General features: G+C 48.8%; 2 protein-coding genes across 2 annotated transcripts in view; both read left to right on the top strand.

Moving 5' to 3' along the window:
- LOC133766332 (laminin subunit alpha-3-like) overlaps positions 1-3,012 on the top strand; it is a 197,919-nt gene extending 194,907 nt beyond the window's left edge. Inside the window, 2 exon segments of the mRNA XM_062200018.1 lie at positions 2,016-2,246; positions 2,884-3,012. Of these exon segments, the coding sequence (XP_062056002.1) occupies positions 2,016-2,246; positions 2,884-3,012 (360 nt within the window).
- Positions 3,013-3,230: 218 nt separating this feature from the next.
- The window catches only part of LOC133767194 (laminin subunit alpha-3-like), a 70,395-nt gene continuing 60,145 nt past the window's right edge, over positions 3,231-13,480 (top strand). Inside the window, exons 1-4 of the mRNA XM_062201478.1 lie at positions 3,231-3,431; positions 5,927-6,040; positions 10,439-10,548; positions 13,210-13,290. Of these exons, the coding sequence (XP_062057462.1) occupies positions 3,261-3,431; positions 5,927-6,040; positions 10,439-10,548; positions 13,210-13,290 (476 nt within the window). The 5' untranslated portion in view covers positions 3,231-3,260. The remainder of the gene's footprint in view (positions 3,432-5,926; positions 6,041-10,438; positions 10,549-13,209; positions 13,291-13,480) is intronic.

Here is a 13,480-nt window from a genome sequence, read left to right on the forward strand (position 1 = left end):
GGTTTTCAGCACTATAACAAGATACCAGAGGTATCTAACTTTATATAGAGAAATAATTGGAATGGGCATTTGGCCTAGCAGTTAAGACACCTGCATGCTGCATCAGAGTACCTAGGTTTGATGCCTGGATCCAGCTTCTCACTCCAGTTTCCTGTTAATGCAGGCCCTGGGTGGCACTGGTAAATGATTCAAGTCATTGGGTTTCTGCCACCCATGTGAGAGACCTTGGTGGTATTCCCCACTCCCAGCTTTCACCCAAGCCCAGCCTTAGTTGTTTTGGATATTTGGGGAGTAAATGAGTATGTGGGCTCACTCGCTCGCTCTCGCTCTCTCTCTCTCTCTCTCTCTGGCTCGCAATTTAAAAAAAAAAAAATGCAGACATTTTAAAGACAGAGCAAGAACAAGGTTTTTCAAGCTCATAGTTCTGGAGGTTCAAGTTCAAGATTGGCAGCCCCATTGGCTTGGCCTCTGTGAGGGTGCAAAGGCAATGGTGGAGCCTGTGCAGAGGAAGAGGCACAGGGTAAGCCAGGAAGCAGAGAGAGCAGTTGGGCTCCACTTAGGCTTATATAACCAATCCCCTGTGAGAAGCAGTTTCCGAGGGAGTGCTCCCTGTGACCCCTGGACCTCCCTCTAGGCCCACCTCCCAGACACCATGATTAGATTAGCCCTGCATCCTTTTAGTACCATAACTTACAACATTGGGATTTAAATGCCTGCATGGATTTGGGAGGCAGAGCATGTCCAAACCGTAGCACACTCTATTGAAATTAGGTTGTTCTTTATATAAGCTGTTCAGCATGGGCAAATCCCTAGAGACAGAAAGCAGATGGGTGATTGGCCAGGACAAGGGAAAGGAATGAGTAGTGACCACAAATTGGCACCAGGGTTCTTTGTAGGGTAATGAAAGTGTCCTAGGACTATATTATAGTTGCATATTTATATGAATTTTACTAAAACATATGTAAATTATTCCTAATGCTGTTAAAAATTGCCAGGGCCAGGCTAGGCAGTAACCAGGAGTCAGGAACTTCTTCTGGGTCTCCCATGTGGGTTCAGGGGCCCAAACACTTGGACCATCTTCCAGTGATTTTCCCATGCTATTAACAGAGAGCTGGATCAGAAATGGAGCAGCTGGGACTTGAACCGGTACCCACATGGGATGCTGGCATCGCCAGCAGCAACTTCCTCTGCTTTGCCACAACACCGGCCCCTGAAAGCAGCCTCTTGGGGACATATTTGCACACCACATTCATTGCAGTATTCTTCACAGTAGCTGAGGGCTAGGAGCAACCAAAACGTCCACTGACAGATCAATGAAGGAAAATATGGTCTAGGCATACAAAGGCACACTGTCAGCCTTCAGCAAGGAAGGAGTCCTGACAGATGCTGCCATGCGGCGGAGACCTGAGGACGGTGCACCAGTGAAGTGAGCCAGGCCGTGAGAGGCAGGTTCTGCACAATGCCCTTGCAGGAGTCTGAAGTAGTCGGACTCAGTAGCAGGGTGATTGCCTCAGCTGGGGGAAATAGGGCTGCTATTCAGTGGGTACGGAGTTGCATATTACAAGATGAGTGAGTTGGAGACGTGTTGAGCAACATGTATGTCACTCCCGTGTCTAGTGTACAGTTACAAATGGCAGGTACAGTACAACTCGTATTACATGTTTTTTACTATAATAAAATGCTGACATCCTGAGTGCATGTGTGAGAAAAAGTTGTGCATTCTGTCACTGTTGTGTGTTTAGTGACTGCTGTCATGACTCAGCTGGCTGCTGTATACATTCCTTTCCTTTATCTTTCTCTTAAGTTTACACAAATACAAGTGCCGCTTACAATAAGAATCTGTCTTTATTTCTTCCCGTTCCCCTGGAGCTCCCCTCTCCTGGCTCCAGGAGGTTCCTCCCCATCTCCCTGTGGTTCAAGTTTCTGTGATTCTTTCTCTCGGCAGCCTGCCCTTTTGAACTCCCTGCACATGAACTTGCCTAAGGGAGCCCTCGCCCGTCTGTTTCCCCACGCAGGGAAACTTCCGACACGCCGGCAGCAGCGCCCCAGTGTCCAGGGAGGAGCTGATGATGGTGCTGTCTAGACTAGAGGGGCTGCGCATCCGAGGCCTCCACTTCACGGAGACACAGCGGCTCACCCTGGGCGAGGTGGGGCTGGAGGAGGCCTCCGACTCAGGGAGTGGCCGCAGGGCACACCATGTCGAGATGTGTGCCTGCCCTGCTGACTACGCAGGTGACTCATGCCAGGTAAGACAGTGCCCTGTAGCCGACACGACCCCGGGGCCACTGTGTGTGGCTGCGCTGCCTGTTCTGGCTGCTGCCCTGCACTGAGGGATGGTGTGGGGGCATTCTGTCTTCTGCAGGGCTGGAGTTTGTGCCTTATCTAGACCACCTTCAGCAATGAAATGTCAGGTAGACCTTGAACTGCCTTCCTCCTAGCTGTCCCAGGCCTCCCTCCGCCCTCTCCTCTCCCACCCCCAGTAGAGTTGAATTCCAGAGAACACCCTGGATTCTTCTAGCAGAACTCACTTTCACTTCCTGCAGTTCCTCATTGTTTCAGGGCCAGGTGGATCTGAGATATCTTCGGGGGATTAAAATATGCTATAAAATGAAACCCCTTCAGAGCTCAAGCTACCAGTGCAAAGAGAGGAGGGAAAAAACACACTGTTAGGGTAACAGCTAGGACACAGCAAACATTCTAAGCCTGTGGATACCATGCCTGCAGCGTATGTGGACTTGGCAAACCCTTTACTTTTTTTGATTTTGCACAAGCAATTTATGCTTTTGAAGCCTGCCCACCGGGACTGCTATCTTGTGCATTTGGCCCGCGGGTAGCCTCCATCGCCCCCTCCCCTCCGTGTCCTTTCCAGCCTGCTCAAAATAGACAGCCCCGGGAAAAGAAGGGAGCCGGCATGACCACCCTCACACCCAGGGCGTGTTCTTGGCCATGACTCAGCCTGTGATTTATGGCTGCTCGAGCTGTCTCGTGCTGTCTGCGGGGCGAGGTGGGTAGAAGGTGATGCCTGCCCCACCTCCCAGGAATTACAGAGCGGTGTGCTTTCCCTGCGGGACTGTTACCAGCGCGCTCTGGCGCAGGCTGACTCATGTGTGAAGTTTAAAGGTGGGGCCCCTTGCCACGGTCCGCCTTCCTTCCCTCAGGCAGGCAGGCCCCAGCACTGAGCAGGAAGGGCAGGTATAAGAGGGAGAGGCAGAGGTTCCCGTACGCGCACAGCCGGCGCGGGACGCCAGGGAGGGACCAGGATGCCCCCTGCAATGAGGCGGTCAGCCTGGAGCTCCGGATGGCTGTGGGTTTTGGGGGCAGCCTTGGGGCAGTGTCTGGGATACAATTCACAGCAGCAAAGGGTAGAACGCCTTCAGCCTCCGGGTCGAAGTCAACTGCAAGCAAGCTATGCGGAGTTTAGACCCAGCCAGGTAACATCCCTTTTAAGTTTTGCTTCTAGATGAGGACGGGTTCCCAGCTTTGTGACATTTTGAGTTCTGGTGATTGATAAGTCAGTGGGTGGGCTGGGGGAGGGGCTGACAGCCTCCCCACGGTGTTGACTGGCAGTGTTTATTACAGGACCTGAGAGACTGCTCTCCAAAAAGGAGCTATTAACCACAAACCCCATGAACACCAGCGCACCTGGAACTGCCCGGGGGATGTTAATGTCCCAGGAAACTTTGCGTCCCTTAGACACTAACCTTAGCTTCCCGATAGAAGAGTTCAGTGCCTGTAGGTTCCCAAATTCTGCTCCGAAGAAGATGTACCCACGAAGTAAGGTGTAAGAAACAATAAAACCCATGCTTAAGAAAAGTGATCCAAGTTTGTACAACATCTGAACGACAGGCTTCAGTTTGCAAGGGGCAGACTATCCAAAAATGCTGCTTTCTTTAAACTCTCTGGGTGTTGCATGGATACTGATGGATTCTTAGAAACAGATCCTACCGAACCTTGAACAGCCCTGGAAAGAGAGAGGGGCCTGATTTTACCACTAGCACTACAAAAGGCTCCTGGGAAAGGTAACTTGAAATGTATCGCTTTGAGAAAACTTAACTGCATACAAAATCCTTTTACTGAAATAACATACACGGATACATTCATTTTTCACTTAAAGAGGAATTCTTCAATCCCATCTGGGTTTTATGTAAAATAAGGGTTTGTTGCTTTCTAGGAGTGGGAAATGATTGAATTTCAGTAACTGACACATGCCCTGCAAGTCACATGATACAAAACTCTGACAGAGTATTTTTTCCTGCTTTTAATCAGAAGCAAATGAAGACAAATGACTTCATTGTATTTAGAACCGACTATTGTCCCCCAGCATGTTTAATTAAAGCTCTTTCTCAGGCACAGTGTCATAAACTCACCAGCTGTATTTGTTTATTGGAGTGATTTGTTCTCTGCCAAGTATGATTATTGTATACGCAGGTAATGTGGTGTGCGGGGTCATTGTGAGGCAGGTCTCACGTCCTAGTAGAGATTATTATTTGTTTGTGGATCTGATTGCACCGTCCTTGGCTGGATCCCGCTCAGAAGCATCTAACAGTTGTGCTTTCAGTCAAAGAACATTCCTTTCATACTTCGATTCTCCCTTGGACAAGCCTATTCACATAACACATAGGTAATCTGATTTCTTGCAATGTTCTCTTTTGCCTACACATGGTTCCTAATAGATTAAAGGAATGCTGTATTGGAAATCATGGTCTTGTGCACGACCAGTTTTCATTGGTAACTGTGGAAGAAGCTGCTGGGGCTGACTTGGAAGGTCCTCTCTGGGGGCACCTGAGGCACTCCCCTGACCCTCAACCACGTGGCTTCTTCCTCTTTTCCACCTGACTGGGTAGAGACCTTTGAGGCCAGGAATGAGTCAGAACGGGTTGATCAGTATTTCCTTTCACTGTAGCCTCAGAGTCTTACAGACATTAAAGAGGATTGGATAAGATTATCCTGCATCTTGGAGTATTAATTTTTCCTGATGATTTAGTGATAGGGAATATTGGAGATTCATGTAAGCAATAAGGGCAACATCTGATTCTAATTTATGCACCAATTAACTGCTGAAATAAAGAACCTGTCTACAAATCTCTTTAAAGACAGAAATCTGAATAAGTTTTGGATGGCTGGTATAAGAGCCATTGCTTTTTCTTTTCTGTTGGAGGCATTAATGAGATTCATCCTAAAAGGATACCAGCGCATGAAAAGGAAACTGTAGTTCTTTTCATACAAAAGAGAAATAATAACTTATATTATGCTGGAAGGAGACAATATACTAGAGATAGAGATAATCAAAGCAATATTGAACAAGCAAACAAGACCAAGCCAACAGACTCCCTCAGACTGCGTCTGTGTGCTCACTATGGAGCAAATATTCTGGAACATTCCTGAATGTGAACCCAAGCACCTCCCCTCTTCCAGGACTCCCTGTAGCCCACAGAAGGGTGAGTGGCAAGGAAATGATTCCAAAAATTCTACTATGATTGTGTAGACTCTGATTAAAACTCCTACCACCTCACTCCTCCTCCTCCTCCTCCTCCTCCTGGACAGCTCCCCGACTCCCCCAAGCCCACACTTGGGGAAGGAGCAGCTCCCAAAGAGAAGTTGAAGTGATCTGTTCAGGACTGGGGTCCTCATCCTCTGGACTCCTCTGTCCCATCCACCCAGCTCCACAACAATTGATGTAGAAGGAAAAATGACCACTCCCACTCTCCACCCGAACTCCTCACCCCACGCCCACTCTCAGATTTCCCCCACCAGGGCCTGGAGACAAAGCAAAAACACAGGTGGCTGGGGTGCAGGTGAGGAATCCACACATGCTGACTGAAGGGCAGAAGAGAGGAGTGAATTGCTTCACAGTCAACATTGTCACCTGCTTCGGATATAACTGGTTTCTTCTTTGTATTGATTAAACACTTTGTTTGAAAAACAGGGCTGTAGCTCTGGATACTATCGGGATGACAACAGCTTGTATGCTGGACGCTGTGTTCCCTGCAATTGTCACGGACATTCACATCGATGTCAGGATGGCACGGGAATATGCATTGTGAGTAAATTGATGTTCTGATGCTACCAGCAAGCCGTCTGTTTCCTCCCCATGCCCTGCTCTGCCTTAAGACATCGTGTTACATCTCCCATCAAACTCCAAATAGGAGGGTCAGTGTTATCAAGCTGAATTATGTATTTTACATTTCATTTTTCTTCTACTTTAACAGGCACCATCAGAAAATAACACCTGTCTGAACAATTACACCTTAACTTCTAAATCCCTGCCTCATTAAATATTGAGAGGTGGATCCTGGGATACAACTCTTGCCAGGATGTAATAAATCAGTCCCTTACCTGGGCCGCAGTTCTATTGTGGTGGGAGGAGGATGCGAAGGGGGTTTGCCACTCTCAGAAGAGCAGCAACCCAAGGAAGCAAGCAGGAGAGAAGGGGATGGAGAAGGGCATCCAGCTCCTACTCAGTCGTGCAAACACAAGCCTTCCTCCATTGCCAAGACGGAGAGGGGTCACTGGGAGGGGAGGGCTTGGGGGAGGCAGTGCCCATCTCCTCCCCTTCCTCGAAGCATTCCCAGGCTATATGGCCCTCTATTGACTTCTGTTGTTTCTCAAAGCCTCAGGCAGTCCTTAATTTGTATAGATTCATTGCTAGAAAAATGATCTGATTTTAAAATAGTTTACAAAATTCTCTCAACTGAAATTCATTTCCTAGGAGTCTTTTCTTTCCTCTCATGAATCAGAATATTTTTTATTCTGTTCCATCATCCCTTCATCAGAGTTCCCTTCCATGGTGGCCAAGGCCTCTCCAATGAAGGGGAGGGAGGGAGCATCAGGACTCCCAGGAGTAGAGCCCCCGGCTGTGTTGTGTGCTCTGGTGACAATGGCCTGTTCTGGCACAGATTTCCTTTGCATTGTGTGATGCAACTCGAATGTCTTTCAATTCTTTGAGCTCCTAGACTCTATGAAGGCAGCTCAGCCTGTCCCAGAGAGCTGCTTCCTCTGCAGGATGGAACAGGCCAGGACAGGAAACTGTTACAATAGGGCATTCAGTTGGATTGTAACCTTATAAGTTCAAAAGGAATGACAGATATTGAGAAATACTATTTTTTAGCTTGTAAGTATTCCTATGTCACAGTATATGCTTCAGACCGTATGTTGTGTGTAACACAGGTAGATGCTTTGGTTAACAGTGTTTATCTTGCTACTGACCCATTCTAGAAGTCAAGTCCTCCTCATAAAAACTGCCAAAGAACAAAAGGAGTTTTCTCTGAAGTCCACTTACCTAGTGAAAGTCATAACTCAGAGTTTAATCAAGCAAGATTTTCTTTCCCCTTTCCTTTCTCTGTAGCTTTGGGCACCAATAACCCATTTATTCAGGAAACCCCTACAGAGTATGTGCTGTTATGCCAGGTATTAAGCTAAGTGCTGGGGTTAAAATCATCACACATTATCCCTACTCTCAAGAGGTTTGCTGTCTAGTGAGGAGCATGCAGTATGCACACCCACATGCATACATGTGCCCCCTCATGTGTGCACACACATGCAGAGCCCATGCTACACTCAAAGGCAAGTAGCGGGTGCTGATGCTGTTCAGAACTGTATCCATTGTGTGGAAGCCAAGGAGATGGGCCTCGTTCTCAGGAACACTACGGAGCAACCCAGTACCTTTGAGCAGCAAATGAGTTTTCAGGCGAACTCCACTACAAAGAGACCTCCACTTCTCAAGGTGTAAAGTGAATTTCTAAAGTTGAGGACCTTCACGCAGGTGCAAAGCTCTATGGCATTTTGAGAATCAACTCTGAAAAAGCAATGTCTTTGCTGGCAGGTAAAACAGCATGTGTCTAGCTCCAGGGGTGGGCGGCCGACTTCCCCTTCTCCGCCCAGGTCCCGGCCTTGCTGCCTTCTGCTGACTCGGCTTTCCCCCCACATTTTCTCCCTTCTTCCCAGTTCCCCTGCCTGCCACTGCCTCTGTCACCCCTTCTGCCAATGTGTGGCCGTCTCTTCCTTTCTGTCCCCATATCTGCTCCTCCTTCTCCTCCCATCGTGTCTCTCTCTTCTTATTCCCTAACACTCAAGCCCACCTTCTGCATTTGCCCGGAATGATTTACCTGAAACTCACGGCTGCCTGGCGCTCTCCAGAGGCTGCTGGGTGGAGGAAGCCCTCGACCCTCAGCGCATCCCGGGGGCTGCTGCCAGCTGCATGCTGCCCCACTGCACGTCAGCCTCTGCCCTCCCACTGCTCCTCGCCTTGTCCACTTGCCACCATGCTAGTGCAAGACTGACGCTCTGTACGCTGTTCTCTGCACCTGGAATGCCCTCCACTCACGGCTCCACCCAGCTAGTCCCTCTCCTGTCCTCCAGGCACCCCGGGCACCTGCAGGAGGCTCTCCTGGGGCTCTGGAAAAGCCTCTTGCTCCCAAGGGATGCTGGATCAGCTTTACCACAACACATTTCCGTACTGTATTGAAGTGTTATTTACAGGGTTATATTGTTCCTTCTGAGTCAAGGTGCCAACCCATCTTTCATCCCTAGAAACTTGCACAGTTGGGCAAATAGTAAGTGCCCAATTGGTGCCTGGTGTCAAATGGAGCTGGGGAGCACATACCATGGGAGTGTTTGTAGGCTCCTGTGGTATGCATTCATTCGTTCATTCACAATGGAACACTAGGAAACACGATCGATAGGTAGACAACACAAGTTTGCAGGTGATGAGTACAGCTTCCAGGGGAGCTGCCCTCAACTGAGAGCAAAGGATCTTGCAGATGCCTTTATGGGACTGATTTAAGCAACACAGGCCTGAGCCCCTCCTCCCCTTTCCTGCCTGAGGACAGCCGGTGCTCTGAGTGTTTTCAGTTGCATGAGGTGTCCCCAATGCAACCCTTGCTTCTCCACGTTCTTGTTCCTCCCCTGTTTCCAGCTCCAGAGACAGTAGACATAGAACTTAAACACAAACGTGCAGGCATGTTCTCCTTTGAAATTGTCATTTGGTTTTAAGAAAAAAAAAAAAAAAAGCAAGGTAAAGGGGAAAGGTAAATGATCAGTTGGAAAGGGTGGATGTTTTAAGAGAGACTCAGGGCGCCTGAGCCAAGGACAGATGCAGGTAGCAGTGGTGTGTCATCTGCCCCAGCCAGAGCTCCCCGACAAACCACAGGGTGAGAACTGGGCACAGGCGGTTCTCTCTGGTGGTGATCAAAGTGAATGTGTGAGCAGCATCCTGCTGTAAAGACCCTCCTCGTTTTCTAAGCTTCCCAATCCTGTGTGTTTATTGCATCATTTTCTATCCAGAAAAAAATATGAAACTGCGCCATACTAGCATCACAGTTTCTGTATAATTCTGTTACTCAGTGGTTCCTGGAGGACAGGTTTGTTTAAACTGAGCAAAACAGATCCACTTGTGATACGTGTGGATATTGTCTGGCTTCCGACATTGCTTTAAAATTCATACCCCGTAAAGTTTCCTACTCAAGAACTACTTCTGCATACAGAGGTAAAATTCATCAGCAGATTTTGAAGATCATACTCATCCCATGTCCATTAATGCATAGTATCTATGAATGATCAAATGTCCACAGCAGGGGGAGATTTTCTGTATGGTTTTGTCCATGTAGATCTTTAGTATCAAAGCCACAGCAGGTATTAGCAGATCAAAAATTCCACATAATGAATTAATTCAACACAGCCCATTAGGCTTTGGCTCAATAGAATGCTTGGTTGCAAAGTTGCATTGTTTAAACACTTTCCCAAACAACTCTCACTAGACATTGTCTTTGGCATGAAGATAATTGGGTTTACATAAATAAAATGCCTCAGTAAAATTCATTTCTTGCTTCTTTGGGACATAAGTTGAGTGATTTCTTCAAAAACTATGCAAGGTTTTATTTTCACAAATTCTGTGGTTTAAAAACTTATTTCCATGTTATTGCTCTTCAGTATATCAATGTTAAGGGAAATAAAGGAAAATGAAGTTACTTTTCATAGAAGCAGTTCTAAAGGGAAGAGGGAAAAGAATCGATGTTTCCCCCCAGACCTGGTATACTTTACTTTTAAAATCTTCCCAACACTTTTGGAAAGTGAGCATTTTGCTAACTGTGCATTTAAGAAAATTACAATTGTGTGTGAGTCTACAGTCAGCAAAATTGGTTTATATAAAAAAAAAAAACTACAGAGCTCAGTGAAGGAACGTGCTCACAACTGCACAGCTGTGAGACGTGAGAGTGGAGTTGGGACACAGCTGTGTCCACTGCATCAGGCGACCTGAACACCTGATGAAAAGGCACCGTCCCTGTGATCTGATAGACGGGAGCTATTGCTGGTTAGCAACCCGACGTCACTGTGCAGAGTCAGAGGACCTGAGTTATAATCATGTGGGTAGCATTGCAGTGACCTCCAAAGCCCTTGATGTCCCAGGTTGCAAGTAACTGTTGTGCTTGTCTGTCCCAAGAACTGTCAGCATAACACCGCGGGGGACCACTGTGAGCGCTGCAAGGAGGGTTACTATGGGAACGCCGTCCTCGGACACTGTAGTGCCTGCCCGTGTCCTCACACCAACAGGTACTGCCCATGCTTGAGAAAGAGCTGTAGAGACCGGAAGTAGCTTGGCGGTTGCCCGGGTCTGGGCGAGGGGAGAGGGACAGTGGTGGAGATGGCAAGTGCCTGCTGACGTTGCAAGCCTGCTTCTCAGGGTGGTGCATGTGGTCTAAAATGGACCGTGGTGATGGTTGTACAATTCTATGACAGTGCTAGGCCATAGAGTCATACACCGTACATGGGTGAATTGTACAGTGAGTGATAGCTCCATAAGGCCCTTACGTTTTAAAAACCACAACAAGTAGAAGTAGCCTCTCAAGTTGTGCTTCTCTGGCCTTTTCCTTTTCCTCTTCTTTTTGCTAGTCGCTCATAGTTACACAGTGATTTTCTGAGTGTGCACCACAGCAGGCCTCCAGAAGATGTTGAGCAGGGGCCCGAATGAGGGGATGGAGTGAGCCAACCTTCCGTCTTAGCCAGGGGCTCTCACACAAGGCTGGTGCAGAAGGGAAAGGCCCCGGGAAGATGTGTTCAGAGATGAGAAGGTGAGGGGCCAGAGTGGGAGAGGAGAGCAGCGGACAGCCCAGGCTCAGATCTTGAGACTTAGAAAGCATAGCATGGCATTTGGATTGGGTCCTCTGTATTGTGGAGCCTTGGGGACAGTGCCCAAGCCCTGAGTGATGTGATCGGAGCTGTCCTTCAGGCTCCAGTGTAGCCGATAAGACTAGGTGGGTGGGAAGCCACCAGTGTATTCTCACGGCAGTCTGTGTTCTCCTTGGACTTGGGACCTTTTCCTATTCTTGCTCATCACAATACATTTGCTGTGGGATCCAAGCACAGAACCACAAGGAAGACAACTGAAGGAAGCAAGGGTCGGTGTGAGAATCAGGTCCCGTAGTGGACAAGGTCAGAGACAAGGGTGAGCCCCGGAAGCAGCCCTGTTAGCAGCCCGTCGTCAGGCTGGCCAAGGCTCTGGTCGCCAGAAGTCAGTGCCCAGCAGAGCTACCTGTAGTTGCATTTCTGGGATGCTCACCCAGCTTTGCTCTCTGGTGTTTGATCCGCCACAGCCTGTCCAGTCCTGCAGCTGCATTTGTGGAGGGATCTATCACCTGATGCTTGCCCAGACTTGTTGGAACAGCGCTGGCAAGAGCAGAAGGCAGCAAGATTTCCACGGGGTGCTTGCCAAAAGCTTCCCATTTTTGGTTGCAGAGCGTGTTGTTGGCTTCCGTGAAGTTAAAGGGGCACGCGGTTGCTCGGGTTGAGCAAGAAAACCCTCGGCTCACCCGAGACTCCTTCCAGCTATACTGAAGCCTTGCACGGCTGCTGGTTGCTAGCTGTCCCCTAGAGGTGACATCCGTCTCATGGGACTTCCCAGTATGAAGTCCCTTCCCAGCTTCCACCCTCAGGTGTGTGACAGTGGCAGGGTCAACGGACAGGCTCAGACACTTCACAAAGCAACAAAGGTTTTTCATGGTCTTTTTGTAAAAAAAAAAAAAAAAACTGCTTCTCACTCCTCACTCTATGTGAGTTTGGAGCAGGGGTGGGGAGGGTCCAGCCCACTGGCTGCATGAGACCTGTGAGATCATTTGGTCTGGCCCTGCCAAGGCAACCCCAGACGGGACTTGAAATTCCATAACTCCATAGCAGGTTCATTTTTAAGTTTGTCATTTTGTAGGGCCGGCAAATGATGTTAGAAATATCCAAATGGGCCGGCGCCATGGCTCACTAGGCTAATCCTCCGCCTGCGGCGTCGGCACCCCGGGTTCTAGTCCTTGTTGGAGCGCTGGATTCTGTCCTGGTTGCTCCTCTTCCAGTCCAGCTCTCCGCTGTGGCCCAGGATGGCAATGGAGGATGGCCCAAGTGCTTGGGCCCTGCACCCGCGTGGGAGACCAGGAGGAAGCACCTGGCTCCTAGCTTCGGATCGGCGCAGCACCGGCCGTAGCGGCCATTTGGGGGATAAACCAACAGCAGGAAGACCTTTCTCTCTGTCTCTCTCTCTCTCACTGTCTAAGCCTGTCAGAAGAAAAAAAAAAATATATATATATATATCCAAATGGCCCCCGGCCAAAAAAAAAAAAAATTCCTCACCCCCTGGTTTAGAGCTAAAAGCAAAGGGATCAAAATTCTACAACGTGGTCTGGAAAAATATACAAATCACCACAGAAATACCAAGGCAGGCAAGCCGGCCCTGTGCTCCGTTCTGGGCACCACGAGCCCAGGCACCCCCCCACACCAGCAGCTTTTCTTCCCAGAAGGCAATTTACATGCACGATATAAAACCACTCATAAACAAGGAGACGAATTTTTAGAAGAATCAGAGCTCTCTGTTCTTCTTTCTGCCTCGACTTGTTTTCTTCCTTGCTTGCTGCTCCTGGAAAAGTGCTGTTGTAATCATCTCTTCTGCAGAGAGTTACTTCGCTCTGTCTTAAGGGAAGGAATGCATTTCTCCAAGCCAGAAATGAAATGAATGCCTTGAGTCCTGTGCGCCACGATTTGCCCAGTGTCAGCTGAAATAATTCATCATTATCTCTACAAGTCTCAATGGGCAACATTTTCTTTGCACAAAAAGGAGCGAACTCCTAGCTTTCAATTTTCCCTTCGCACCCCACCAGCCCCTGGGGTGGACAGCTGTGAGCAGAGGCTCACAGATGTCTGTTTTCACGGAGACCTTTTTCTGTCTTCTTACAGCTTTGCCACCGGCTGTGTCGTGAATGAGGGGGACGTGAGGTGCTCCTGCAAACCCGGGTACGCAGGAACTCAGTGTGAGAGGTGGGTGCGCCTTCCCCTTTCCCCCACAGGTGGGGGTGGGCAGGGCAGGGCACCTGGGCAGTGGGTGGGGCCCTGCTGGGTGCTGGCTCTGAGCTAGGGGTGGGGCTAGTAATCCTGAAGGCTGGAGAAAGGTGTCCTGGAACAAATACAAGACAGCTCACTTAGCGAATCATTAACGTCCTACTCTTTC

Source organism: Lepus europaeus, chromosome 9, assembly GCF_033115175.1.
Source record: "Lepus europaeus isolate LE1 chromosome 9, mLepTim1.pri, whole genome shotgun sequence".
Taxonomy (NCBI): Eukaryota; Metazoa; Chordata; class Mammalia; order Lagomorpha; family Leporidae; genus Lepus; species Lepus europaeus.